Below are 26,348 nucleotides of genomic sequence, written 5' to 3'. Positions count from 1 at the left end.
AAAAAAAAAAAAAAAACAAGCCAGTGAGGAAAGGAAATTATAGGAAACAGGTTCTCGGCAAGTGACACATTGTTACAAAGCTCAACAAAGAGGATGCCTGACAGGGGAACATTTGCTAGGTGATGACAAATAGTTGAGAAGTGTGCTTCTTTTGCTATCAGTGCTTCACTGTTTTTCCCTGAACCCAGTCTTCAGTCTATTTTTACCACAGATCTACAAGATGTTTTTCAGGCTCATGAACAGTTGCGATAAAACCCACCCCACTGTATGAGGCTTGAGATTGGAATAGCTAGTTGGCTGGCCACTCACTTGCAGACAGACGAGGGCTAGGTATGCCCACACTTCAGCATTGCTGTTATTTAGGGCATTGGCTTCAGCAAGCGCATCCTCTGCTTCTGCCAACTCTTCCAGCTTGAGAGAGAGAGAGAGACGAAGAGGTGTGAACAAAAAGCAAACAACAGACAGAAAAAGCTTCAGAATTTATCAAGCACCTGCTCCAAAAGCCACATAAATCAATGCAACAAAAGCATCTAGCAAGATTCCTGGCACTGAGCTGCTCTGCCCATGACAGGGATGCAAGGAAAGGATTTTGAGCAGTGTCAGTGTCAGTGTCCAGCTTTCTGGCCAAAAAGGCAAACCTATTACCACTGATTCCCAGTCTCTGTGAGAGAGTCTACTTTTACTTACAAATCAGCTCCCATCAGTTTTCCTGAAGGAAAGCAGCACTACTTCACCTCCACCTCTGGGAAGCACTGTGGTGCTCAATGGGGAGCTCTTGATCACCTGCTTCTGTGCAAGTGCCCTTTGAAATATCACTCGGGTCTTGATCCCTTYCCCCACAAAGCTGCAGAGGCTCCCTGGAGGCAGGGATAGCTGGTACCTGGAGACTGCCTGCTCTGTGGGCTGTATCCAGTTCTCAGGCAACCTCTCAGACATCCCTGGTCTGGAGTCTGAAACCTCCCAGTGGGCCTAAATTTCGCCAAAGGGGAAAACAGGAAAGTTTGAGTCCTTCCCTGTTTGCTATCCACAGCTAAACCCCTTTGGAGGAGCCTTTTGCAAGATGTCTCTCTGGGAGATGCTGCAGTGCTGGTGGCTGTGGCTGGGTGTCCTTGGCAGCCTTTCAGGGCACTGGATACCTTTGGGCAGGGAACACACTGAGATTCCTCTCTGCTGACATTCTGCTCAATTCCTCGGTGGTGACATGCAGGTCATGTGCTGGCAGGCACTCGGAGCAAAGCCCAGGCCCAGGTTTAACGCTTGCCATGACATGCTGGGGAAGGGGGCTCTGCCAGGCCTGGCAAAGGGACCAGGGAAGGGAAAGATTGCTGCTCTCAGGGCAGCTGAGGGTGACTGTCCTCTGACATTGCCTGTGTGAGAAGCCCACGGTGCCATCCTTGGGACTGTGATAGCATGCAGCACAAGATGGCCTTAAGGACCTTCAGATTCACAGACAGATTAAGCTTTTCTTTAACAAAGGGGATCCTGCAAAGGCAAGCCCTGCACCCCAGGCCCCCACAGAGCTAGTTACAGCATGAACCGCTTGAATGCTTTGGATCTTACATCTTATTTGCACTTACCCTATAGCAGGCAATTCCCACTCCCAGCCAGGTGAGACAGGATGCGGAGTTCTTGCAGGCTAGCAGGTATGTCTGCTTCGCCATGCCGTACTGCCAGGGGAGAGAGCAGCGTGTTTGCAACATAGGTGCCGTGCCACAGCCAGCCCCTCTTCTCTCTGAACGCTCCATCGCCAGTGGGGCTCGGACACTGGGGAAAGCTGTTCCCCCGCTGTTGGGGAGCTGAGACCCTGCCCGGTGCCCCCAGAGCAGCRGCTCTATGTTGGCAACAACTGATAAAATTATTTAAAAACTCCTCGCTTGTACAATGATGATAATGACATACTACACTAGCGCCCTGAGACAATGAGACTGTTTAGAGCTTGGCACAAAGGAAAATGGTCATGCTCTGAGGAGCTTAGTGCTCCAGGAGGCTTTGTATGTTGTTAGACCTTAGCTGTTCCTACTCATAATGGCATTTTGTACCTGGGATCTGGAATCTATAGCTATTTGCTTTGTGGAAAATCCCCCTCTTCCACTCTGGCTGGCTCCTCACCTCTTTCTCTTCCAAGTAGATGGAGCCCAGGCGCAGATAGACAAAGTGCATCTCTGCAGCATCCACCACAAAACTGACAGTTCGCTCATAGCACTCCTTTGCCTCTGCAAGGTCTCCCTTCAGGTAGCACAGGTGGCCTTTCTGAGCCCAGACATTTGGATTCTGTGCACACAAAGCCAGGAGATGTGGGTGAGAAACASGAGGGAGAAAGATCTAGGAGGAGGGCAGGGACCTCTGTAATTAACAGAAAGGAAGAGCTGACAGGTATTTGACTACAGAGGAGCAAATTTTATGTACAGAATAAAAATCATGTTGGAGGGCTATCTGCATAGCATCAGCTCCCGAGGCTTCCTCTGGCTTTCCCTGCGTGGTGTCCTCACCCGTGCAGGCTCGCTAGGTGTCATTACTGTGCAGACAGCACTCAGAGACATCAGTTCTGCAGCCCTCTGTGAATTCCGTTCAACCTGACAATCTCAAAAAGTTGACTTCCATTTCTACTGAATAGCAACTCTGCTTCTCATGAAAGCGAGGCTGACTCACCAACACAGGGAAGGAGGATTAGGAAATGCATGTACAGAGGGAGTAGAAAGGCAGCTGATGCACTGAGAGSAGTCCACATTCAGATGCTCTATCTCTGTGCAGAAATGCAAACACTGTAATGAGGAAGGCAGTGCTGCAGACCACATCCTGATGTGGTTCATCAGCTACAATTGTCCTCCCCTAGAGAAACTGCTGCAGACTAACATGAAAGTTTGCTCAAGTGGAAATGAAGCATGGGCTCTTAAGTTCACATGCAGAAACAATACAGGCAGAGTTTGCCACAGTGTTTGACCAATCTCCTACTTTAAGACACCTTACTGCACCATGTTAAGACAGGGAATTACCATGTAGTCAAGTCTAATGGCCTCACGGAGACATTCTTCGGATTTGGAGAAGTCTTCCTTCAACAAGTAAGTCTGGGCCAGCACCAGGTAGTAGTCACAGCTGGCACCTCCCTGAAGACTCAGCAGCTCGTGGGCAAGTGCCATGTGAACAAACTGAGGAGAGAAGGCAYCTTCAGGAGCGCGCTGCTCTGCTGCTGGCCCCTCTGCAGCAGGCCTGGAGCCAGCACTCACTGCTGCAGATGGTGACCTGCAGCATACACTTCAGGAACACTGCCTTGCACCTGTTTGACTTCCATGAACAGGAAACAGGCAGGAGAATTTTTTATCTCCTTCAGAAATTKACCTCCCATTGCTTTTAGTTATGTGTTGCTCTGAGCAGCTCTTCCTGCCTTGTAAAACCAAGCATAAGACAGCATAATGTGGCAGTCAGAGAAATCCCCCAGAGATCACCGTGTGGGAAAGGGACAGATGATTTAAAAATTGTTCTGGCATACAAAAGTGTCAAGAAAGGAGTACTGGTGTATGGGAAGCATCACAATAATGCATCTCATCTCCAAAGGCAGATGAAGATAGGGAAGAGCACATCTGCCAGAACCTTCTGCAGCTTGGTTGCTCCCTCCACAGCAAGCAGTACTGAGTGGAGGCACGAACTTTGCCTCCCTGGGATAACTGAATCCCCAGGGAGCATTTTGATCTGAATACTCTTCCTAGCCACGGTTTTGTATTACTTGCTAGTGGTGCTTTTGCTCCCCCTTGCACTTGGCATCTGCTGTGGGCACAGCTTGTTTTCTATGCCAAATAGAGGGGGTTTTCGAGCTTGTATCAGCTCTTTTGTAATAAACCAGGGAAGGAAACCCAGCCTCCCCTCCCTCTCCTCCACTCCATTTTGAGCTGACCTGGATGGCATTGACTTTAATCAGGAAGTCCACTGTCTTCATAAAAATAGTGCAGGGAGGTTGGCTAAGTCCTGCAAGAAAAGGTGTCTCCATAAGTCTCCAACTGGTCCCTGTTTCTGAAATAAGAGCAGGGTAGGAGACCCTGGGAGGCAGAGGAATTTCAGCATCACAGTGTAAAACCCAGGAAGTGGCAGAGGGGGCTAAAGCAGAGATTAATTCACCATTTATTTCTGAAGAGCTTAAGTTTTTGTAAGAGAGGTGAGAGGAAACTACATTCTCAACTTGCTAATTTTACAGGCCAAACAGAGGAAGAAAACATAGGATTTTATAATTGAAACTCATTAGAGTTAACTGCAGTGAGSCCCCTGCCTGCCCAACCCAATCCAGCAAAGCCTGGAGCACCCAGTACTGCCATCTCTTTGCCATCCATGGGGTGCAGAGCTGGAGAGGAGGCAGATCACTTAGCATATGATCAAAGGAGATCAGTGGGGACAGTTGAAGAGCTGGCATTTCGGGAGAGAGACAGCAGAGCAGTAGATGAAGGCAGCTGAGCACCATGGCATGTGAAGAGAAGACAAAAGAAGGCTGAAAGGAGGTAGGAGGGAACCGCATGATGAAGTCTAYATAGCTTCAGACAGAGGTGAGCTCTGACTGCCTGTTGAAGGTGTGCATGAGTCACCTCCTGGGGGGGAGCTCCAGCGGGGGCAGACCAGCTGGAGCACCGCACCAGCTACTGCAGCCGCACAGCTCCCAAAGGAGAGCTGGTCGGCTCTGAGGGCAGGCCAGCTGGAGGCAGCCCTGCACGGGGGCCGGCACCGTCCAGCGCCCCGTCGCTGTGGGGGAAGGGGGCTCCTGCGTTCCCTGATGCGATGCCTATCCTGTGGAGGAATGGGACTGCACCACATGACGCCAGAGGGGAAAAATACAGGATTGCAAGCAGGAGGAGACACAGAGGGTGATCTTCCTTAACTTTTAAGTGAATTGAAACCCGTTAGAGAAAACCCAGACATCCTTCCTTTGCTCCAGCCCCTCGGAGCTGTGTTTACCCACTGGCTGTTCACCGTATTGCTCTGAAAATTGGGATAAACCCACTTTGTTGAAGATTCCCAAGACAGAGAAAGAGAGAGAGAATAAAACTTGATGCCTTGGCATCAGGACTGCCACAGTTCTGTGCTCCCACTGATTGCAGAAGGGCCTCTCCCAGCACTGAGATCTTGTCCCTTCTTTACCAGACCCCCATGCCCTAACCTCTCGGGGCTGCCTCCTTGTTCTTAGGCCTCCTGTTCTGCTGAGCAGTAGCATCCTCTTCAGGCACCATGCAGGTTAGGGCAGCCTCCACTGCCTCTGGCAGCCTGCTGGCTACACTGTCTTCAGCCTCCTCTGGAACAAAACCAGCAATGAACGTTAGGTGCAGAGTTTGACATAAACTGGCCAGTTTGAAGCAATATCCCACAGAAATGAGGAGAGAGAGGAAACAGAAAAGAACCATCAGGTTTCCAGGGCTGAGGTGAAAAGACTTAGCAGGACACAAGCCATGGGGATGGAGTTTTGAGTACAAGAGAATGTGTGAAGCTAGGAACAGTTATAAGTAAGACAACATCCCTTTCCTTATACATGCAACAGGCCAAAAAAGGCATATGACATTGTAGGCCTGCCTGCCTGAGGCACTTTGCTTTGAGTGGTGGTAGTGTTAAAAATAAAACCAGCTGGTATTTCCCACAGCCTGGCCAAATATTTAGGACTTGGGACATAAAGTCCTGGCTCAAGGTAAGTCTGAGCTCGGAGAGGCTCCAAAAAAGCCCTTCAGTTCAGGGCCACCACTGAGCTGCTGTTTTGCCCATTTCGAATAGGTTAAGCAGTCCAAGCTATGTTGGGAACTCAAAGCAGCAGCTTTTATTAAAGCTAAACCTGAATGACCACAAAGTACAACTGTCACGACGACAGCTCTGCCCTTCCAAAACCTCAAAAAGGAAGCTTGTTTCTTCTGGTCGCCCTGGCTGCTGTCTACACACTAGTGTAGCAGCAGCACTGGGCTGGGCCAAAACTGTAAAAGCAAAGACTGGTTCCTCTCCTCGGCTCTGGGTAAGACAAGGCATTGTATGCTGCTTTCAGAGCACTTCATCATTTAAAACAGCACACTTGCTGCTGTTCTCTGCTTCTGGTAACTACGGTTCATGGTAGGCTATTCTAGCTCTTGGTCCACGTCTTCTTCCTTTTCCCTTTGTACTTCTCCTTCTAGGTCCCACTGTTTACCACTTCCCACACTGCTCTGAGCCCCCTCCTTGCCACTACCAGGCTACCTGCTGGTTTTGCTAGAGATTACCTGGCAGGGATGCTCCTGGGCATGGATTGAGAGGCCTCCCACACTCAGCAGAAATTTGCTTTTTCCTTCCTTCTCCTTCAGGAGCCTCAGGGACGCTCCTCTCCATGGCAAGCTGTGCCTGCAGTAGCTTGTTAGCCTCACGGAAGGCCATTTCTGCTCGAATATTATTATTTTGCAGCTCATAAAAGAGGCCTATGGGAGAAAGAAAGAGTAACATGACCAGAAATCATTTCCTTATCCCTCAGATTAGAGCAGGGGAAAGAGGAGCAGGGGAGTGAGCAATGCTCAGCTCTTCAGGAGTGCCTGGGTCACAGAGGCTGGCTTGCTTTTGTACCCAAAAGAGTCCAGACTACAACACTGGATGGCTCCAAGCAGCTGGCATCCTCAAAGAAAATCTCTGCCTCTTCATAATGCTGCAGCATGACTGCTACAATCCCACAGAGCAGCAAGCTGGAGACAAGGTCAAATAGGTTAGCTTTGCAGGCCTCAGCCAGTGATGTAGGGGACACCCCTCACCCTCGCTCTCACGCACCAGGAACACCCAGTACCTTTGCATGTGATGTGGGTCCAGGCGAAGAGCCTCCCGGAAGCATTCCTGGGCTTTGATTGTTTCATCAAGCAAGAGGTAGAACGCTCCATAGTCCAGCCAGTACTGAATGTTGTGCTGGTCCCGAGCTACCCTCTGAACCCAAGAGATCATTGCTGGAGTGGGGACTCCCCAAAATCACACTCCGTAAGCACATATAACAGACTGAGGAAGCAGTTCTGGAACAACTGTTGCTTTCCTCTGACTATCCTGGTTGTGTTTAGCAACAATCAAGCCCTTGTCTATCATGTGCTAGGGTTTCTCTTAACTGGAATCATGCCCATCTTTTCTCTAAGCCTCCTTCACCTAACACTGTCCTTCAGCTTCAGTTGATCTCCTCGTAGCCTCCTGTTAGAGGGCCCAGTGTCCCCCGTGCTCACGCAGCATGCCTTCTGGACCAGCTTATCCCAGTTCCACTGGCCTTGAGGCTGAAGTCTTCAGTGACCTGGCCAGCCTCTGTCTCAGTCCTCCAGAGAGCAACATTTGCCTAGTAAATCCCTCACACTGACTCTGAGTATCCTGGTCATGTTCACCTCTTTCTTACACAGTTGGCTGGTGAGCACCTAAGCTGTCAGGAASAGGGGCCCCATAGCCGCTGTGGTGGCGTGCTTGCTGCCAGCCCAGGCATGTGGGAGACAGGCAGGAAAAAGTAGGGGCTGCTTCACCTGCTGGTAGTAAAGAGATGCCAGTTTGTAGTCCTTGCTGACTTCAGCTTCGTGAGCAAAGAGCCGGAKCTGCTCGTCAGTCGTGCAGGACGGAGGGGTAGGAGCAGCAGCTTCCTCGGACAGTACCTTGTAAGGGGTGAGAAAGTGAGTTAGCCCTGGGGAAGGTGAGGAAGGTTAATGTGATCATGCTACAGCAGCAGCCCCCAATCCTGCACTGTGCAGAGAATGTTCTGGTGTCCCCAGGCTGGGTAGGTTGGAAAGACAAGCTGTCCCAACTGCTGATGGTGGTGGGACACAGCCCTTCAGTCTTGTGAACCTGTGTTATTCCCAGGTACCCCCATCACACAGGGAAGGGGCATACCCATTATGTGCAGTTGTGACAAGTAAAACCATCTCTAGACCAAAACCATTTCAAACTTCCTTTGTGGTGTCACTTACTGGTGACCCAATTCACTCTAGAAGGTCTGTGCTCTGCCTGGGTGATTGTGCCAGATAGCAGGGACCCAGACACTCTCACTGTGACAGCCAGGTACAGCAGCTTTCACTAGTGGCACCTCACACATAAGCTGCATCTGGATTTTATAGCAACAGGATACACCAAATCCAGCAGCTTAAATATGGGCCTCTGGGAGTAGCTCAGGGCCCCCATGTGATAACTGCAGCATATGAAAGCATAACCTTGCTTCTGTCTTGAAGGCAAAAGTCCTGCTGCCTTCACCAGAAGCAGTGTCAAGCTCTGGCACCACAATGAAGCCATTATGTCCCAGGTCACCCATCCCAGCTTACCGGACACATGTCAAGATTTCTGCCTACCTGGTTCAAGGCAATATGCATCTGATCCACAAGATACACATAGAGTTCACTGAGAAATGCCTGGAACTGCTCCAGGGACTCGAATGCTGTTGTTTTCAGGTACTTCTCCCTCACGATCTTCACCACCACATACTGCAGAGACATGTGACTGTTGGACAAGGCAGGTCTCCCCTACCTCCTCCACCAGCTCTGTAATCATCATAATAAAGAGCCAGAACACGCAGATTTAGCCTGAAGCTCCAGCCTAGCTCTAAGGATGACATCCAGCCCAGCAGTGATGAAAGAAAAGCAAACAGAAGTGAATTCCCTTCCCGCTTCTCAGCCCTACACGTGCTCCTTTAAGGGACAACATGTGAGGTAGGCTGTCCTCCCTGGGCAAGACTGGCTGCCTCGGCACAGACACAGGGCATCCAGACAGAGCACGGGCCAAGGCTAACTGGCTGAGAGAGGTGGCCTCTGCTTTCATCCACCTGGGAGGCCTGGAGAGTGAGACTGCCAGAAGAGGATTGCCTGCGTGGAAGAGCAGTCAGCCTTGCCTTGCTTAGGCTACAGCCACAGGGCAAGTGCAGGTGACTGGGAGCCTTCCTCCATGGACAGGAAAGGTTCTCTTGGTCCATGGTCAAAGCAGCCCAGCCCTTGCCCTGTTAGAGCAACACTTGATGATACTGATGCCAGCTGCAATAGCCCTGGATGGCTAAAAGGGATTCCGGGGTAACATGGCACTTGTCATACCACCACAGAGCAGCAGTTCCTCACTGAGAAACTGCTGGAACAGGCACAGGTAGAGAAATAAATCAATRCCACAAAATCCTTGCCTTTAGCTGTTCCTTAAAGGCAAAATATTTTCCTGAGCTGTTGAGCTCAAAGTTGAGTTGACACTTCTGTTCCTCCAGGGTTTGATGATTTATTGCTCCTTGGTCAGGTAGCTGCTTCCCAAACAGCTCATGGTATTCGCTCAGGATGGTGACAGCAATGCTTGTGATCTGGTTGTGATAATCTTCCACAGCCTAGAAAGCAGGAATCAACAGTAAAAATAAATAAATAATTAAGAAAACTTCACAAGTTACTTGCGCCATCAACCTTGAAATGTATTTTATTTGCCAGAGCCCACACCTTGCATAAGCTCCACCTGACTCAGTCTCAATTAGTCTGTCATACATCCTTTTCTTTCTGTGCCTGAGGGCTATGAAAATATCTACATGTAAATACAAGAAAGCTCCTTTATAATTAGGTTTTGCTTCTGCTATACTTTTTGATCAGAACCCAGTATTTCAGTCATCGTTGTCTCTTTTATAACAGCATAATTGGCTGTAAGTAAAATATATCTCATTTGCTGGGAGCCCTTTAAACCATGGGCCAGCACTGTTCAGCAGTCTGTAATCTCCATCATCTCAGTAGCAGAAGCTTCCATGGTCTGCAAGGATCAAAATGTATCACTCTACGCGCTCCAGACAGTCCAGTGCAAATCAATTCTGCAGCAGCACTGAGGTCAATTATCTAAGTACTGCTTTTTCTCCTACCGCTGTTCTGAACTGACCGTTGGCCGGGGCCATCCAAGGACATTCTCCTTTGATAGCTGCTCCATGCCTACAGAAAATGAGCCAGTGCTCTCAGGCCATTTTCTGGAGTCGGTATGTCACACACACAAAAGCCCTCAAAAATTCTTGCTTATTTAAGGGACTGACTCTGCTTATGTTTGTCTGGGTCTGGAGAAGCATGTGGGTGAGCTTGAGAAGAGAAATGGTTGGGACTGTCCAGGGGTAAGTACAGGAATCTSGTAGCCTCTTTCTCCAGCATCCAACTCTCTTCCAAAGACCCCTAAACTGCTCCTCTCCTCTCTGCCTCTCCTAGATCTCTTCCTCTTGGATGGAAGAGATGTGGGCTGTGTTACACCTGCCCACAGCCCACCAATGGTTTTCCAAGGCAAGATATTGTGAAGATAACACATTCAAAAGGCTTCTTCTCCATGTGTTTCCTCTGCAAATCCCAAACATGTGTTGTTCAGGGGTCAGCCTGAAAATGAAGCTCTCCTGTGGGAGAGAGATGAGGGCAGAATGGGGTGGCTGAATGGTGACAAGGCACATACCTTCTCGGCTCCTGCAGGCCGGCGAGGCAGCAGAGGGCGAGCGGGAATCATCTCCTTGACCCTGTTAGTGAGAGGAGAGGAGAGACCAGCATAACATGCTGCCAGCGATGCCCACTTGTCTTAGGTGCAGGCAGCCTGCAGTGCGAGGGCTCCAGGCCTGTCTTCATATCCAAAGATACGTTGCAGGGACAAGAAAGGGAGAAACTGTGAAATCTCAGACCAAGAATGAGCTGTAAAGCCCAGAACACCTACAATCAATCCTTGTAGCTCATCATACTGTCTTGGCAGAACTAACTGCCTCGCTCCCTGCTGATCATCACACTTGAAGGAGGTTAGAAAAGATTTATTTAGTTGTTATTTTCAAAGGTTTTACTGACCTGTCACACAAAAACTCCTTTAGAAACTCGGTACAGCACAGCAGGTGGAGTTAATACGTGCTATTGCTAACAATCCAAATCACTATCTACAGAAGCAGACCTTCTTACCAAGTCGTTATTCCTTTAACTCGCAACCTCCTTGGTCTGCCAGAACAACTGTAAAAAAAGCATCAACTTGAGGAACGCTCTGAAGAATTTTATCACTGTGTACCCCAGGCTACCCAGGCCATCAGCTCCTGACATCCCACAGTGCAGCTGTGGCACCTTATGCCTTAGCCATGCATTGGCTCCTTTATACTATATTATGCCTGTTTGAAGCATTATTGTGTTTACAATGACCTTTCAAACATTTCTTAAAATCCTTTAGGATTACAGTAATTTTACTAACATTTTATGAAAATCCTTGGTTTCAAAACAGCCTAAATTCACTGGGTTCTTTAGCAAGACTTCTTCCTTGCTGGTACTGAAAACATCGTACATCTTTAGAACACTACTCAAACCACCAAGTGAGGGTTTCATATCCTGTATTGGTCCTACCCAAATAGCAAAGCAAATTCTTTTGCACTAAAAATAAACCACTCCTGTAACAGTTCTGCCAGGTTACAGAGCCTCTGACCAGCTGACTTCTCCAGGTCCTGATCTGTGGCCCCTTCTAGGACCACAGGCCCTGTGGCTCCTCACAGCTACAAAACCTCTTCATTGTTAAAAACCTATTGGGTTTCAGTGTTGAGCACAAGACTCAGCTCCCTCTCTTGTGCTCTCTTGAAAGGGCCACATCACACTCTCCCACTGTGCCTGCTGCCACTCCTGTTGGTCCCTTGCCCCATATGAGACATATCCTGTCACCTGACTCAGCATCTAGTCTCTGGGGCTATCTCATGCCCCAGAGAAGATGCTGGTCTGTGTAAAGCAGTGTTACCATGAACAGCAAGAAGTCCTCACGCTTTTCTCCCAGACTCGGCTGTGCTGTGCTATCTAGTGTTGTGGCCCTAACTGGCTGCCTCTCTGGTACCTCCCTGCAGAGACTCATCACTACTCCCTGGGAAGCCACAAAGCTTGAACAAATGGTGAGTGCAGCTCCCCCATTCAGTCCCACCCTCACCCAGTCTTTGAACAGCGCCCAGCGCCCATCACTGATATGTTTGTAACACAGCTATGTGTTACCAGAGATGAAAACTGGGCAGCTTCGTTTAATGGTGAGAAAAAGAAAACGAACCACAACAAGAACCTAGCGGAAAGCAAACAAGCAAAAGTCAAGTAGAGGCTGACAGAGCATTTTKAATGCAGCCCAAGAAATAGAGTTGTGGTTTGCTAATGAGACATGCATTTAAATGTCCTTTCAGAAGAAAAGAAAAATCACTCCTGATGATATCTGCAATAACATATGTACGTGTCATCAGCTGGAGCCCCCCAAGACAGAGCCCTTCCTAAGATTCAGAATGACTAGGTATCCAGAACTCGCATCTGCGCATGGCAGGTGGATGAGGAGGAATTACATTTAATTCATGCAAGTTGCAGTAGGGTAGGAATGGTATAAGAAAGGTCAGGAGAAGCTCTGTTTTAAAGGGGGCTTTCGGTTTCCTCAAACATGCTCTTTCTAGAAGATAACAGGCAGAACAGAAGACAACACACAGACTCTTCTTTCAAAGAATGGCTGTTGCTGTGTGGTTTCTGCTGATATTTCTGTTTGAGAGACATACAGCCCATACACATTATATTTTATTCATTTGTTGTATTTTCTCTTTTCTTTTCAATAAATTATACACACTAGGCCTTACCTAGGCTGTAACACAGCAAGGCCATCACTTTGTGGGCAGGAAGCAACTGCTCAAACTGAGCAAACAGTGGAAGGTTAGAAGCAATGGAGATGAGAGACAGCAGCTCTACAGTGGAATGATGCAAAAACTAATGTAAGAGCTGAGGAATGAGTAGAAAATTGTACAAAAACTGTGGAAGAGGAAAAAATTGAACCATACTATTTTGATGCTACAGGAATCCTACCATGCTGGTAGACAGTGACCAAGCAACTGAATATTGCACACAAGAGGCACGCAGGTGGGGATTAATGGGAAACAACACCTAGGCAGGAACACAGGGTAAAGCTGTGTTGCTCTGGTGTCTCTCTTTTGGAGATGAATGGCTAAGAGATGCCAGCTGGAATGAACGTGACTGTTTTCCAAACCCAACATATGCTGTAATAGGTCTGGCCCAATCCTCCCCTTGATTTCAGCAGGTTTTGGATCAAGTCTTCAATTGGTCTCTTGAGGGGGTGGATCACTGTACAGCCACGTTTCTATCCTGTGGAAGAACTGAGATGTCAACCCCAGAGTTACAGCATGTCTTTACATACCGTCTGGTGAGCTCCTCTGGCAATCGTTTTGGTACCAAGGCCTTCTCCAGCTTTATCTCCATCACCAGRAATGTTCCTGCTTCAACATATTGCTGTAAAGATAAACATTGCTCTCTCAAAATCTTGCTGTCTAGGGCCATTACTGGCACGATGAAAGACAGAGCATACAGCTACAGATCTTCAGCAAATCCCCTCGAAACTGCGTACAGCTTGTTTAGTAATCTATCCTCAGAATAATTTACAGTAGCAAATTCCAGTGCAAGAAATCAGCCTAGGAAAAATCAGAAAGGCCAAACAGTTAATCTTCTTGAAGAATGCATATGCATTCTAGATGTTTTGAGGAAGAAGACAAAATATGAAGGAACTCTTCCCTCTGATTATTTATAGTGACCTTCTAGCCCAATACTCCAGTCAGATGTCACTGGAGGAACTCCAGAATAGCATCTGCGTAAGATGTCCCTCATCCAGCTTGCTCTTGCAGAAGTTAGTTATGTGAAAGGTGTGAGACATTCACACAGTGATGGTATAGCATTCTTTCCCTATCTTTGGAAATACCTGTCCATTGTTGTTGAGATATGTGACATTTTCAGCTTCTACTGGAACATCTGATGACAGGATTTTTACTGCACTAGATAGCTATTGAAGAAAAAAAGATGTCTGTTGTTCACAGTCAACAAACTTCATGCCTTCACAAATTCAGGACATGACCTAGAGTGGAATTACATGGCTTTAAAGTCAGTAGTTGTATGACCGCTGAGTGCTTGCAGTGCAACACACTGACAAGTCATGGGTCTGAAGCAGCTGAGCCATATGCCATGCTGTACATTTTTTTCAGGCAGCATGTACTGAAATTTCGAGATGATKAATATCTCTCGGTTGGCTGAGGCAGAGTACAGTTAATCAGGGATTATCTTGAGACACTGACCCCCAGAAAACAGGCCTGTAAACCTCATTCAGTGTCACAGATTTCAACTTTGCAAAGCAGCTGAACTGCAAAGACAGGCCTTGTGTGCCAGTGGATCTCACTCCTGTGGTCCTAGCTCTTGGGGTTGCCTCAGCAGCCTATTCCACGTGCTCGGCATGAGCCTCTCTGGACAGCAGCAGTTGCGCAGCTGGCTCTGGAGCCCTGCTCTGAGAAGGAGCTGCCATGGCTATCTAGAGCTGGAATGCCCCAGAGAGGCATGCGCCCTCCTTGCTGCTCTCAGAGCATGGAGGAGAGACTGTCAAGCCTGCATGGAGCAGGCCTGGCTGTTACATCATGCACTGGGGATTCCTCACCAACTGCAGGGCAGTGATCATCTCCCAACACAGCATCAACACCCTGTGCCTCCTGCTTTCTGCATTCCTCACCTATCTCTGATGTAGAAATTGATGTAGTGTGCCTCTCTAGACCTTACCTTCCTGTTGGATTCCTTATCTCTGATGATTTTTTCTTTATCCTCCCTCTGGATCCTACTGGGAGCAGCTCTGGAAAGAGGAGAACTGATCCCTGGGGCCCATTGCCCTTCCTTGGTCAGACTGATCTGAGGCCTCAGATCCCGGAAAACACTGAGCTGATTTTTAGTCTGAAAAAAAAAAAAGGAGGGAACAGGGGGAATCAAGGGATAAACTGGGCTTCCCCACCCCTTTCCTTTAACCTCTCAGTTGCAAAACATATTGTCAGGCCCTGAATGTGCTAAGAAGATCCACATCCTCTTCCTCCCTTCACAGGGGTTTAGCTGTCTGTGCTCAAGGCCAGCTCTGATACATACAGCTGAGTAAGCTCAGATTAGACTGCTATGAAAAGAAGCCTCAGTGGTGAATTCTCTGGCTTCTCTCGAGAGCTGCATTTAAATCAAGGCACTTGCCCTCAATTCTTGCCCAAGCTTCATGGTAGATATGTTAGTGCCAACTATGTACCTCTCTTGTGCTAACTCACTGGCTTGATTTCCTGGCTTGATCTTGCACCGACCTCATCCCTATGAACTCGCCTGATGATCTGAACTGTTAGATCAGCTTAGCTATCTTCACCAGCTCTGCTCTGCTCTTCTTTTTGGGGGTACTATGGGACTGCACTCCTTGTGGGTGAGGTCACTGCCCTGCCTGCCTTGTGGTGACTCTGGGCTCACCTTCCCTTGTGGAGCAGCTCCCCTGATGCACATCAGTGAATTGCAAGGAACTGACTTTTTTGAAGTTGTGCATTTACGCACCGCTTGACCACCAGGACAGGCTGCTGCCTCTCAGCTGTTACTGTAGTAAGAGCTGGGCTAGCAGGAACTGAAGGGACACTGGAGAGAGAATGGAGCACTTGTACCAGGTACTGGCTGGACTGAGTCCAAGGACCAGCTCAAAGCATCCAGAAAAGCAGGAAATGAGAATGCATGACCACACTTGTGATAAATGTGAGGGGACAGGCAGTACCGTGCAGCCAAGTGGCCATTATATGCAGCCAGGATGTTGTGAAGCAGAGACCAGAGCACAGCGGTGTGCCCAGCCCAGCTTTCCAGGAGCCAGCAGCCAGCAGTGGCATGGGTGTGAGGAAAAGGGCTGTAATTCACCCAGCTCCTGTGGACTGGACAGCAGCCCAGAGGGTAAAGTGGACAGTAAAACCAGGCTGTGTATCTGCCCTCCTGAAACATGCTCGGATMTGTTCCAGGAGTACTGTGGGAAAACAGAGGAACCCATTTTGGTAACATGGAGGGAAGAAAAATTAAAAGACAAATAAACCTCCATGAGCTGCAGTGGAAAGAGCTCCAATGGCAGCTTTTTTGGTTGTTGCCTGGGGTAACACTATCATTTTGGAGACAGTGTACACTGTTTGTTTTTCTCAGCAGCACAGCTCATTTGCCCATGCAAACGAATGGGGAGTGAGAATCTTTCTTACCACTCTCCCTGCTCAGCTGCTGCCAGAAAAAGGAGCAGAGTCAGACTCAGAGCCTCCCTCAGCCCCCAAACCTGCTCACTCACACCTTCTACTTGGAAATACCCTGCCTTTGAGAAAACTGCACCTAAAAACTCATGTTATTATTTCTCACCATCACTGGAAGGACAGTGAAGTCTCAGAGCCAGTTGCTGAGAAGTGCACTGCCCACACTGCCCCTGCTCCCTGCACACTGGCCAGGCCACCTACGCCCAACTCCAGGCTGCAGAAGTAGCGTGGAGGCTGGCCTGCACTCACCTTCTCAAACACCTCGCTGTCTTTATAGGCAAAGACACGAAAAGCCCCTCGTATCTGCTTCACACCGGGGTACAGCAAAGGCACCATGTTGACATATGCCACACCATGGAAGAAAATCTGTCCGTCGTCATCTCCCTGGAAACACAGAGCAAGGGACAGAGTTACTGATCTGACTGTTATTCTCTTGAAGCAAACAAGGTCACTGATCCCATTAAGTAAAGGCCACACAGCAAACTGATGCACCTGATGAGCCAGTGGCTCTAGGTCGCTGGCACAGAGCCGAGACAGCCTGGAAGAAAAAACTCTAGTCACTCTATATGCAGAATCCCAATTTTATTCCAATCTCTGCAGAGCAGCTTTTCTTAGTAATGCCCACACTGTGCCATAACCCAGGATGGTCTTTTCAACATACAGCTGCTAAATTATTGACTTTTCGATTAGAAAACCAAGCAACCCTACCAGAATTGTGAGCATTTCAGGTCTGATGGAAATCAGGTACCTACTGATGTCTGAGAGTCTGGGCTAACACTGGACTGGTGAGGGTAAGGGAGAAGGAGCTCAGACACGTATACTGCAAAATCCTGGCATCAGTGAATGCCAAATGGGATTCAGACTAACTTGGGTGACTTTGTGCTGGAATAGACTAGGAGCTCTCCCATGATCAGTCACGAGGACTGAAACCATTAGTTAAGGAGCTGTTTCTTTATTGAAGCACCTTAGTTTAAGTGCAAGAGCATAACTTATTCACACCTAAAGAAAGAGGGCATGAATTTCTTCAAGATGCTCAAAACCCCCTTTGGATAACCTCAGTGAATTACTCCATATTCTCCAAAAGTGTCTCCTCCCTGACCCCTTTTCACTACGCTACTTCAGACCATCAGCAAGAGATCTGTATGCTATAAGAAAAAAAAAATCTTTGTTTATTTAACAGCTCTATAAGGTTGCTTACTCCCTTAATGAAGCCACTAGCCCTCTGACTCCCTTTGGCTGGTTCAAGGCTGGCTTTGGTATGATAAAGACATTAAAGGGAAAATGCATGATAACACAATGCTTCTCTGCTAGCCAGAACAACACATCACTCCCCATTCTCACCTTGTCAGTTTTGCTGGTCTTCCCCTTACTGGAAGAGACYACAGGCATCCTGCAGACCTCCACAGGCCAGTAGCGGCACTCTGCAATGCGCTTCTGCAGGCTGAGCACAAGGGAGGACAGTGAGGAGTTGCAGAAAGCAAGCAAAGGAGCTTTCCCTCCCTAGCCACATCGCCCTTCGTTCGGCTCCGTGCAGCCCCAAAGCGCCCACGCTGGTGCTCACTCTCACGCGCTCCCATGTGGCAGCGCAAGCACCCTTGGGCCTCTGAATGTCCATACTTTGTGGCAGGGCCCGTCTTGCACATTTTCCCCTCCATCCAGTGCCGTGTACATTTATGGCAATAATAGCTATAAAACAATGGTGAGAGCAACATGCTGGATCTTCTCCATTTCCTGGTTACTTCAGAAATGAAGGAAATAAAAAGGAACATTATTAACATTGGTATAAAACTTGAATTACACAGAAAAAGCAGACTCTGAGCTCCCATTCAATGTGCCTAGTAACTCTGAAACTGGCAAGCAGGCTGACAAACGTGTAGGGAAAAAAATCAAATCAGAGAGGAGGGAATATTTCCACACATGAGAAGTAATTTGGCTGTGAAAGTCATGGCCACAGGATGTGGCTGAGGCCAAGAACATAGCAGGCTTCCATGAGAAATGGGATATTTATCCTGATCTTGAGACTATCTGGAGACATAATAGGTAAAGCTTATCCAATAAAAAAATCAAATGAGAGAGTGAGAGGGTTTTAATATAACAGGAATTTAGCAAAACTCAATTGGCAGCTAAGAGGAGAGCTCTTTGGGGCCACCCTACTCCACGTCTGCTGACAATACCCCTGCTGCCCCTTCCTTCAAACCTTTATGTTACAGCCCTGAAAAGGTCATGGGAAGGAACAAGACCAGTCATGAAGATCACCTCCCAATGTGGCAGAAGTGAGATGCTGCCAGCAATTAAAGGCAGTTAGCTGCTCTTTTGCTCACATAAACACCTTCAGCCAGCAGATAACTGGAGASAAGGCAGAGACACAGTTTGACCATGTAAGAGGTCTGAGAACATTAGCACATTGCGAAAGACAAGTCACTAGACTAAGTGAATTCTAGAGTGGCTTTTCCCTACTGCTCAGTGTTGGAAGGGAGGATTTCAGCTTTCTTACACAAGTACTGCAGCAGGATCTAGGAAGCAACGTCTTTCCATGTCCCATACAATTCTCTTCTTTATGCTTTCTGACTGGACCCTGAACTCTCTGTCCTGTGAAAAATAGCACGTGGTCAGAGCCAGGAGAGCAATCTGGGCCCAAATCGCCACCTCCCAGGTTTTCCCCAGGAGAGAATCTGGGTCAGTCAGAGARGCATCCAACTACTATACACAGGACATCCCAGCAGAGCAAGGTAGCAGCTGCCCTGCMGCACCACAGCCCACTAGCGTTAAGAGCCAACCATGACCCTGTCAGTCCTTTCTCACCTCTCTTTTGTTGAGCTCTCCATCCTCATTTTCATAGGGGCCACCAACGATGAAGGAGTTGGGTATGTTCAGAGCACCAGGGGCCATGATGTTACCAAGTGGCCATTTTTTGGGCCGGGGTAATGGTTCTTTTTCACCACCAAGCTTTAGGACACCATTCTTGAAGACCAAGAGGAATTCTCTCTAGAAGGGCATGAGAGCAAAAGGACTTTCAYTCCCAGCAGGAGCAAATATCAGGTGTTCTCAACTGGGTTCAACAAAGTAAAGCAGCAGAGCAGGGGCCTGGCTTTAAAAGGACACTCCACCACATGCACACAGAGAAGCGAGTGAAAAAAACAAATATCCACATGAAAAAATCCTACCAGTTTCAATCCAAATCTTGCCACACAGATGCACAGACCTTCATTTTTGTTAAAGAAACACATCACACYGCAAAGACTGTGAGCAATCACAACACTGCTGTAGCACATGCATAGGAGCAGCTGTACAGCCCCATGGACCTAGTCACTCATTCCATGGTGCAAGGTGTGGGATAACAAGTTGCTTCATAGCAGTSAAGACCTACTCTACCAGGCCTGGATCGATTCTTACCTCCCCAACTGCTGGTACTTGCAGGCAAGCCATGTAGTTTTGCAGGGGTCCAGTGGGAACAAATGCTTCGGGGACAGAATAAGCTGCCTCCAAGGTGACACTCAGGAGATTACCATTTGAAAGCTGAGTTGCAGAAAGCAGGGGYTCTTGGACACACACAGTCACTTCAAGGCCACACTGTGAGACAAGGATAGACTAGAGGCAATAGCCAGGCAATTATAATTCTCCTGCTCCTGAGGGAGAAGTAAGTAGAAAACCAAGGCCAGAATGCACAATATTATCTTATTCATCACTTCAGATATAAAAGAAAATAGACTAGCACAGGAAAGGAATCTTATGATCAATTTGTCATATGTCTGAATTGTGATGCTTGTTTGTTTAAAGCAGAACCTGCTCAGGGCATGGGATATTTATAAGTAGGATCCAATGAAATGAACCACGGTAAAAGAACATCAGGGATGGAAGACAACGCTCTCACGATGCAGAGCATACTGAGGCTAGGGGTGCACTTCAGCTCTGCCCTTTCTCCACACATTGTGCACAGTCTTTAATTACCCACCCCAACTCTGGATGGATAGATGGCTTGCAGTGAAAAAGCAGCTATTCGGCATTTATCATCTTCCCTCCTTAGTGGGTAGGCCCATGCCTCACTTATTATGTAACACTTCTTAAATGCAGAAAAGTCAAAGCAATATCCACAATCCAATCCACTTGCAGTGCTACCGCATGCGAAATCCGGAGCAAAATTAGACACATTTTCCCAGCCTCATACTTCATTCACTGGGCGCTTTTCAACTTGCTGAATGAGTGAGGACCTTGCAAGAAAAGCAGTAAGAAAYTGTATAATAACGGAGACATGTCTGAGACATTTCATCCACAGAAGGGAAGACTAATGAAGTTGGGCAGGCAATCCTGCCTTTGCCTTTTACTGATTTTTCAGCACTATACTTTGCATCTCTAATGTTCTTTCCAAGGCAGTTTGGGAGCTGCACACATTAGCATTTCTTGGCTCTACCTCAGCTATCATAAGCAACCTGGGACAGACGTCAATGGGAGTCAGAAGGGCCMCCAAGCTTTTAATATATAGGGCCGTAACACATACGCGATGTGCTAGCTGGCTGAGTCATGCTCACCTTCCCATTAAAAAGCAGCACAGAGATGAATGAGTGGAGGAACGCTTCCAAATTCCACATACCTTGGCCTCTGGAGGAACGTTCTCTAATGGAGAGGTAGGCACTGCATACAAAGGAGCTAACACCTTAAATGAACACTGTCCTGGGAAGAAAAGGAATGAGAACAGCATAAAATGAGACCCTTTGTAGAGAAATCATGGCCTAATTCCTGMAGCTGAGCTGCTGGTGTCACCCCCACTCTCCCAAGAGCCAGCTTTCTAAAGATAGTACGAAGCCCATTTTGTCAACAGAAGGAAAGTTATAGTGAGGCATCAATAAGCAAGGATCAAAAGATGCAGGAGAGTAAGAAGTGACCACGGAGGCTCTAGAAGTCTATGCTGTACCTTGCAGCAGAGGTAGAAGGTCCACCACAGCTTGGCCAAGAGGCACAGTCTTCTCCTCCTTCTGTCTCTTCTCCCTTGGCAACACTTCTGTCACTGTCACTAGGGAGAAAAATAGACAGGAGCTGGCAGAGTTGCTCAGTCAGCTTCAGATCAGCAGTTAAGAGCAGTGAGATCAGATACGGGCTGCAAAGGGTCTGGGTCAGCTCTGGCAAGCCCTCTTACTTCATCCCCCAAGGCTGACAGGAGGAGCAAAGCTCAGGGGCATGGGCCAACATGAAAGGAGGTTCTTCTAGCCGGCAGAGGTGGGAACAGAAATATGGAGACCCCCACACTGCTGCTGCTTAAGAGCTACTCTTGAACGAACAACTCTTGTGGCAGGCAGGCAGAGCAGAGCTGCTGGGAGCACCCACCTCCAGCCCTCCGAGGAGTGAGAGTCAGTGTCAGGTACTTACAGAGCACGGGGCTTTGCGCAATGCTGTCCAAGGAGTTGGGCCCGTCAGGGCTGTATTCAAAGCTGGTTGTGAAATTGTACTCTGCTGTCCCRTTTGGCAAGACATCGACCTTGGAGGACTCTCCCAAGATCATGCCATTGAACTCTGCGTGCACCACAGTGACTGGTGTGTCACTCTTGCTCCCTTTCTGTCAAACACAGACAGACAGCACATCAAGCAGCTGCCTCTGCAGAAAACGCCCATGATCAAAGTTGTCTTTGGGGGGCAGCTCGGTTATGGGCCTTGGACAGAGTACATCAGGTTCTTTGGCTGTTCACTACAAGAATGGAGAAGAGGAACAAAGCTTGGCCTTGTTGAGACCTCACCACTCCCTATCTTTAGAAASGAAAATTTCTGCTCCACTACCCTGTGATGCCCAAGGGGTTATTAATACCTGCTGCTGGAATAGGCAGGGGGGAAGGTGAGGTCTGGACTCCACCTGAGGAAAGGCTTCAAAAGACATATCGAAAGCAAATACAAATGATAGAGTGCTCCCAGGAAGGTTGAGATTTTTGTAGTCCCCTCAGTTAGCTCCTGAGCTGCATGCCTGAGCWCACAGGACATTTTGTACATGGTGTGGCTGCAGAATGCCCTGAAATCAAGTAGGAGTTCCAGCAAGTACTTTGGAGAACTCCAGAATTTGCTTTTAAATTTCATATCACTTGTTTAAATAGAGATGAGGGGGTTCAAATGTCTCTGAGGAAAATCTTAAACATAGGTGAATAGRAATGGTGCTAGCCCAGCATGTCATGCCTGGGGTCCACACAACCCGGCAGCCCTTTCCAAGTGGGCTGCACCAGGCACTTCCGCAGTGCTGCTAGAAGTGCTGCAAAAAAAAAAAAAAAACAGTTACGGATGAGTGAGTGTCCCTGCAGAAGAGACACAGCTGTCTCTCTCCATCCAGGGGAGAGAGGTCAATACCCCGAACCTGAACACAACGATCATCATACCCACGCCAAGCTGTTCTTTAATCCTGAGCCACAGAGATGCCTGGGTCTATCCCTGAGCTTCTCATCTCCATTTCACTGGGGTAATGATTTCCATATAGGCTTTTGCACAAAATGAGATTTCATTCACTTGGTTTTAATTTTTAGCCTTTTTCACTGTCTCCTTGAGCATATATTACATGAACAGCTAAATAGAGGAATTCAATTAACCTTTTTCTGTTACCTTCTTTATTCTATATTCCTCTCTCATCCTTCTCGCAATCTCCTCTAACCATATGGATTCCCACACTTCCTGTATTTGGATTTTTTTTCATGCTGCTGTTCTTTTTATTGGACTTTGTAAACCTCTTTCTTTTTGTTATAGCCTTTCCTAAGATGGAGTAACCAGAACCACATGCACTATTCCAGATGCAATCAGACCACTGGTCTACTATTTTCAGTATCGTTTTCCCTCCCGTTGCCTTCTAATTCTCGACTAAGGTGCTGTTTGCTGAATCTCTCAGTGTGAGAGGCACTCAAATACTACAATGTACAAATCTCAAAAAAACAGACAGATGGGTTTTGGTTTGCTTTTTTGACTGCTGCCAGAGCAGAAGCAGAGATTTGCATTTTTCTGTTTGCAGCAGTAGCGAAGCTTCTCCTCCGCATTCCCCCCTAAAAGCCAGTTCCTCCAGAAGGCTTTAAGGACAGCGGGGCGAATCATGCCGTGCACGGAAATCGCCATGGTCAGGTTTTGATCTGTGCCCTTACTCTTACATCGGGGCTGCACTGCAACTGCTGCCTTTCCAAAACGGGAGCCATCCTATAGATTTCAATACAATTTAAACTGCCGTAGCTAGGATGGAAAGCTGACTCCGTAGCCAAGGACAGTGACAGCTCTTTTTAGAGGCATCTGTCTCGCTGATACACACTTTTGCTGTGCTTTGCTCTAAAAAGCTGCCAGTGCCACCCCGCAAGGCGAGGAAGGCAGAGAGCCTCGGCAACGCGGCGCCGCGGGAGGCTGAGGCGCCTCTGCTCCGGGCGCGGGAGCCTCCGCGGGGAGCAGCCAGCCCCCGCGCTCCCTCGCGCTGCTCTGCCCGCGGCCGGACACCCACGTAACGGGACCGCGGCACAGGGAACCGCTCCGGCGTCGCTTCCGAAAGCCGCCGCGGACGCGGAGCTTTACCAGGCCCCGGGCCTTCCACACGGCGACCCGCACGGCTTTGCTGGGCGCTGGCGGCTCGCCGAGGAGCGGCGCGGCTGCCGCAGGTGGCGCGGCGCAGGATCCCTTTCTGCTGGGCGGCCCCGCCGGCACCGCCATGGCTCTGCGGGGGAAAGAGGGAGGAGGGAAGCGGCGAACCGCCGCAGCCCGGGCTCACCGGGGCCGTGTCCAGCAGCAGGCCGCGCGCGAGGCCTTTGCCTCCTCTGGGAGCAGCCCGCTCCCCCAGGCAACCCGACCCACGGCCGCGGCAACCCCCAGCGCCGAGGGGCGCCAGCCGCAGCCCCGCAGCCCCTCCGCGGGGCCCAGGGCCGTGGCGCTGCCGGGCTGGCGATGAGGCGGGGCAGGTGCGGAGACTGTGTGTCGGGGTGTGGGGGGGGGGTTGTCCCGCCGGCGGCGGGGCGCGAACCCGCGGCCTACCTGCGCGCCGGGCCGGGCCCGCCGCCGCCGCGTCCCGTTACCACGGCGACCCGGCTCCTCTCGCGAGAGCCGCCACCCTCGCGAGATCCTACTGCTGGGGTCACGTGCGGTTGAGGGGCGCCCGCGACGCTGGCGCCGCCATGTTGGGTGTGGGCAGCCCTCGGCAGGCTGCGGGGGGCGCCGCGGGGAGCCCCGGGCGGCCGCCGCCCCGCGGCCCCGCGCCCCGCGCTCCTGGGAGCGGAGGCCCCGCTCGGGGGCAAGGGCTCCCGCCGGGGGCACAGGGAGAGACCGGGCAAAGCAGCCAGGCTCGGGCAGGGGCTTGGGAGATGGCAAGTGGCTGGCACCCCGGCGCCACGGCACCCCAGTGCCCATCGCACCCCAGTTCTCCCATCCCCCCACCCCCCAGAGCACCCCAGTGCCCATCGCACCCCAATTCCCTCGGTGCCCACAGCACCCCAGTGCCCATCACAGCACAGGTCTCATGGCCCCACAGCCCCTGCAGCACCCCACAGTGCCCATGGCACCCCAGCACCTGCAGCACCCCGGTGCCATGGCACCTTCAGTCTCATGCCCCCCCCAGCACCTGTAGCAGCCCACAGTGCCCATAGCACCCCAGTTCCCACAGCCCCCCATTCCCCAGAGCACCCCAGTGCCCATAGCACCCTCATTCCCATGGCCCCTAGCACCTACAGCACCCCAGTGCCCAGAGCACCCCGATTCCCACAGCCCCCCATTCCCCAGAGCATCGCTGTGCCCATGGCACCCTGGTTCCCACAGCCCACAGCACCTACAGCACCCCAGTGCCCATAGCACCCTGGTTCCCATGGCCCCCCATCTCCAGAGCACCCCAGTGCCCATAGCACCCTCATTCCCATGGCTCCCATCTCCCAGAGCACCCCAGTGCCCAGAGCACCCCGGTTCCCACAGCCCCCAGAGCACCCCAGTGCCCACAGCACCCTGGTTCCCATGGCCCYCCATCTCCAGAGCACCCCAGTGCCCAGAGCACCCCGGTTCCCACAGCCCCCAGAGCACCCCAGTGCCCATGGCACCCTGGTTCCCCCATCCCCCAGAGCACCCCAGTGCCCACGGCACCCTGTTCCCCATGGCCCCCATCCCCCAGAGCACCCCAGTGCCCATAGCACCCTGATTCCCCCAGCCCCCAGAGCACCCCAGTGCCCATAGCACCCTGGTTCCCATGGCCCCCATTCCCCAGAGCACCCCAGTGCCCACAGCACCCTGGTTCCCCCATCCCCCAGAGCACCCCAGTGCCCATGGCACCCTAGTCCCCCCCAGCCCCCCGTGCCCGCAGCCCCCCGGTCCCCGCAGCCCCGCAGCGCGGTGCCCGCTCGGGGCACCCAGTGCCGCCCTGCCTCGCCGCCAAGGCGCGGGGTGGCATGAGGCCCGCGCCACGGGATATTCTTGGCCGGGAACTGCCTCCCGGCGTTCCTGCCGTCGGGAAGCGATCCCGGGACGCGGGCACTCGCTGCCCAGACGCCGGGGCGCAGGCGAGCGGGTCGGGGTGCGGCAGGGACGGGCAGAGGACGAGGTGAGGCGCCCGCGTGCCCCCTCCTGATCCCACCACCCGGCGCGTCCCCTGCCCGCTCCCCCCTCGGCGGGGAAGGCAGAGGCCGGCGGCGGGGGGCTGCGGGGGGCGAGGCGCCGCCTCCCCCCAGCCCGGCAGCTGGAGGGTGCCCCGGGGCTCGGAGCCGGGGCTCGGAGAGGCGCTCCGGGGGTGGGGAGGGGGGGCACTCAGGACCCCGGGACGGGGCCGCCCGGGCGCGATGAGCGGGGGGAGCCAGGGCAGAGGGGGTCAGCGGGAGCCCGCTGCCGCCCGGCCCGCGCTGGCTCCTTCCCCACGGGAGCCCGGCCCCGGAGCGGGGCCCGCCGGCCGGGAGGGCACGACCGGAATAGCTTTGCTATCGGGTTCCTGCCGGAGGAGCCGCCCCGCTCTCGCGGTGGGGGGGCTCCGTCTCCTTGGGGCTGACATCTGAGCCCAGCCCTCCGTCGCCAGCCCCAGGAGGCGCGTGGAGAGCACGGCGCGGAGCTGGCGGCGGCGGCGGCCCGGGGGGGCCCGGCCGAGCCAGCGCCCGGCCCTCACGCAGCCCCGCCGCCCCGCAGCCCGCAGCCGGCATGGCCCACAGAACCGGCCGCGCTGCGCCCCGAACGGGCCGCTCCGAGAGGGCCGCCGAGGAGCCCGGGGCTCGCGCCGCCGGCCCCAGCGTGGACTCCCTGGGCTTCCAGGCCATGGACAGCACCGTGCCGGGCCTGTCCCGCGTCATCCTCCAGAAGCTCAACGTGAAGAGCTACGACGAGTACAAGTGAGCGGGCGCCGCTCGGGCGGCTGCGCGGGGCAGCGTCCCGCCGCGCAGGGCGCCCGCGCGTCCCT

General features: G+C 51.2%; 2 protein-coding genes across 7 annotated transcripts in view; one reads left to right on the top strand and one right to left on the bottom strand.

Annotated features, from left to right (window-relative positions):
• Nucleotides 1-70: 70 nt before the first annotated feature.
• Nucleotides 71-24,260, bottom strand: CFAP70 (cilia and flagella associated protein 70). Of its 6 annotated transcripts, XM_085319412.1 has the most exons (27): nt 23,963-24,259; nt 23,510-23,648; nt 21,359-21,545; nt 20,907-21,005; nt 20,586-20,665; nt 19,391-19,567; nt 18,800-18,982; nt 18,492-18,586; nt 17,339-17,438; nt 16,247-16,381; nt 14,487-14,654; nt 13,645-13,725; nt 13,090-13,181; nt 10,848-10,895; nt 10,363-10,423; nt 9,092-9,283; nt 8,277-8,408; nt 7,464-7,589; nt 6,761-6,894; nt 6,547-6,662; nt 6,213-6,404; nt 5,138-5,269; nt 3,890-3,960; nt 2,994-3,146; nt 2,110-2,271; nt 1,578-1,667; nt 72-411 (listed from the first exon to the last, which is right to left on the bottom strand). In XM_085319412.1, exons 2-27 carry the CDS (start codon nt 23,642-23,644, stop codon nt 214-216), a joined length of 3,339 nt encoding a protein of 1,112 aa, XP_085175538.1. In that variant the 5' UTR covers nt 23,645-23,648; nt 23,963-24,259; the 3' UTR covers nt 72-213. The 6 variants fall into 6 exon arrangements, with proteins under 6 accessions (XP_085175540.1, XP_085175538.1, XP_085175539.1 ...); XM_085319414.1 differs by lacking the exon at nt 5,138-5,269 and having other exon boundaries at nt 71-411; nt 23,963-24,260; XM_085319413.1 differs by lacking the exon at nt 10,848-10,895.
• Nucleotides 24,261-25,413: 1,153 nt separating this feature from the next.
• The window catches only part of MSS51 (MSS51 mitochondrial translational activator), a 5,019-nt gene continuing 4,084 nt past the window's right edge, over nt 25,414-26,348 (top strand). The window contains exons 1-2 of the mRNA XM_085319419.1: nt 25,414-25,508; nt 26,081-26,280. Coding sequence (XP_085175545.1) covers nt 26,093-26,280 — 188 coding nt within the window. The 5' untranslated portion in view covers nt 25,414-25,508; nt 26,081-26,092. The remainder of the gene's footprint in view (nt 25,509-26,080; nt 26,281-26,348) is intronic.

This window comes from Rhea americana, unplaced genomic scaffold (genome assembly GCF_003343005.1).
Source record: "Rhea americana isolate MKP2758 unplaced genomic scaffold, rheAme1 scaffold_589, whole genome shotgun sequence".
Taxonomy (NCBI): domain Eukaryota; kingdom Metazoa; phylum Chordata; class Aves; order Rheiformes; family Rheidae; genus Rhea; species Rhea americana.
This window is presented reverse-complemented; position numbering and strand designations above follow the sequence as displayed.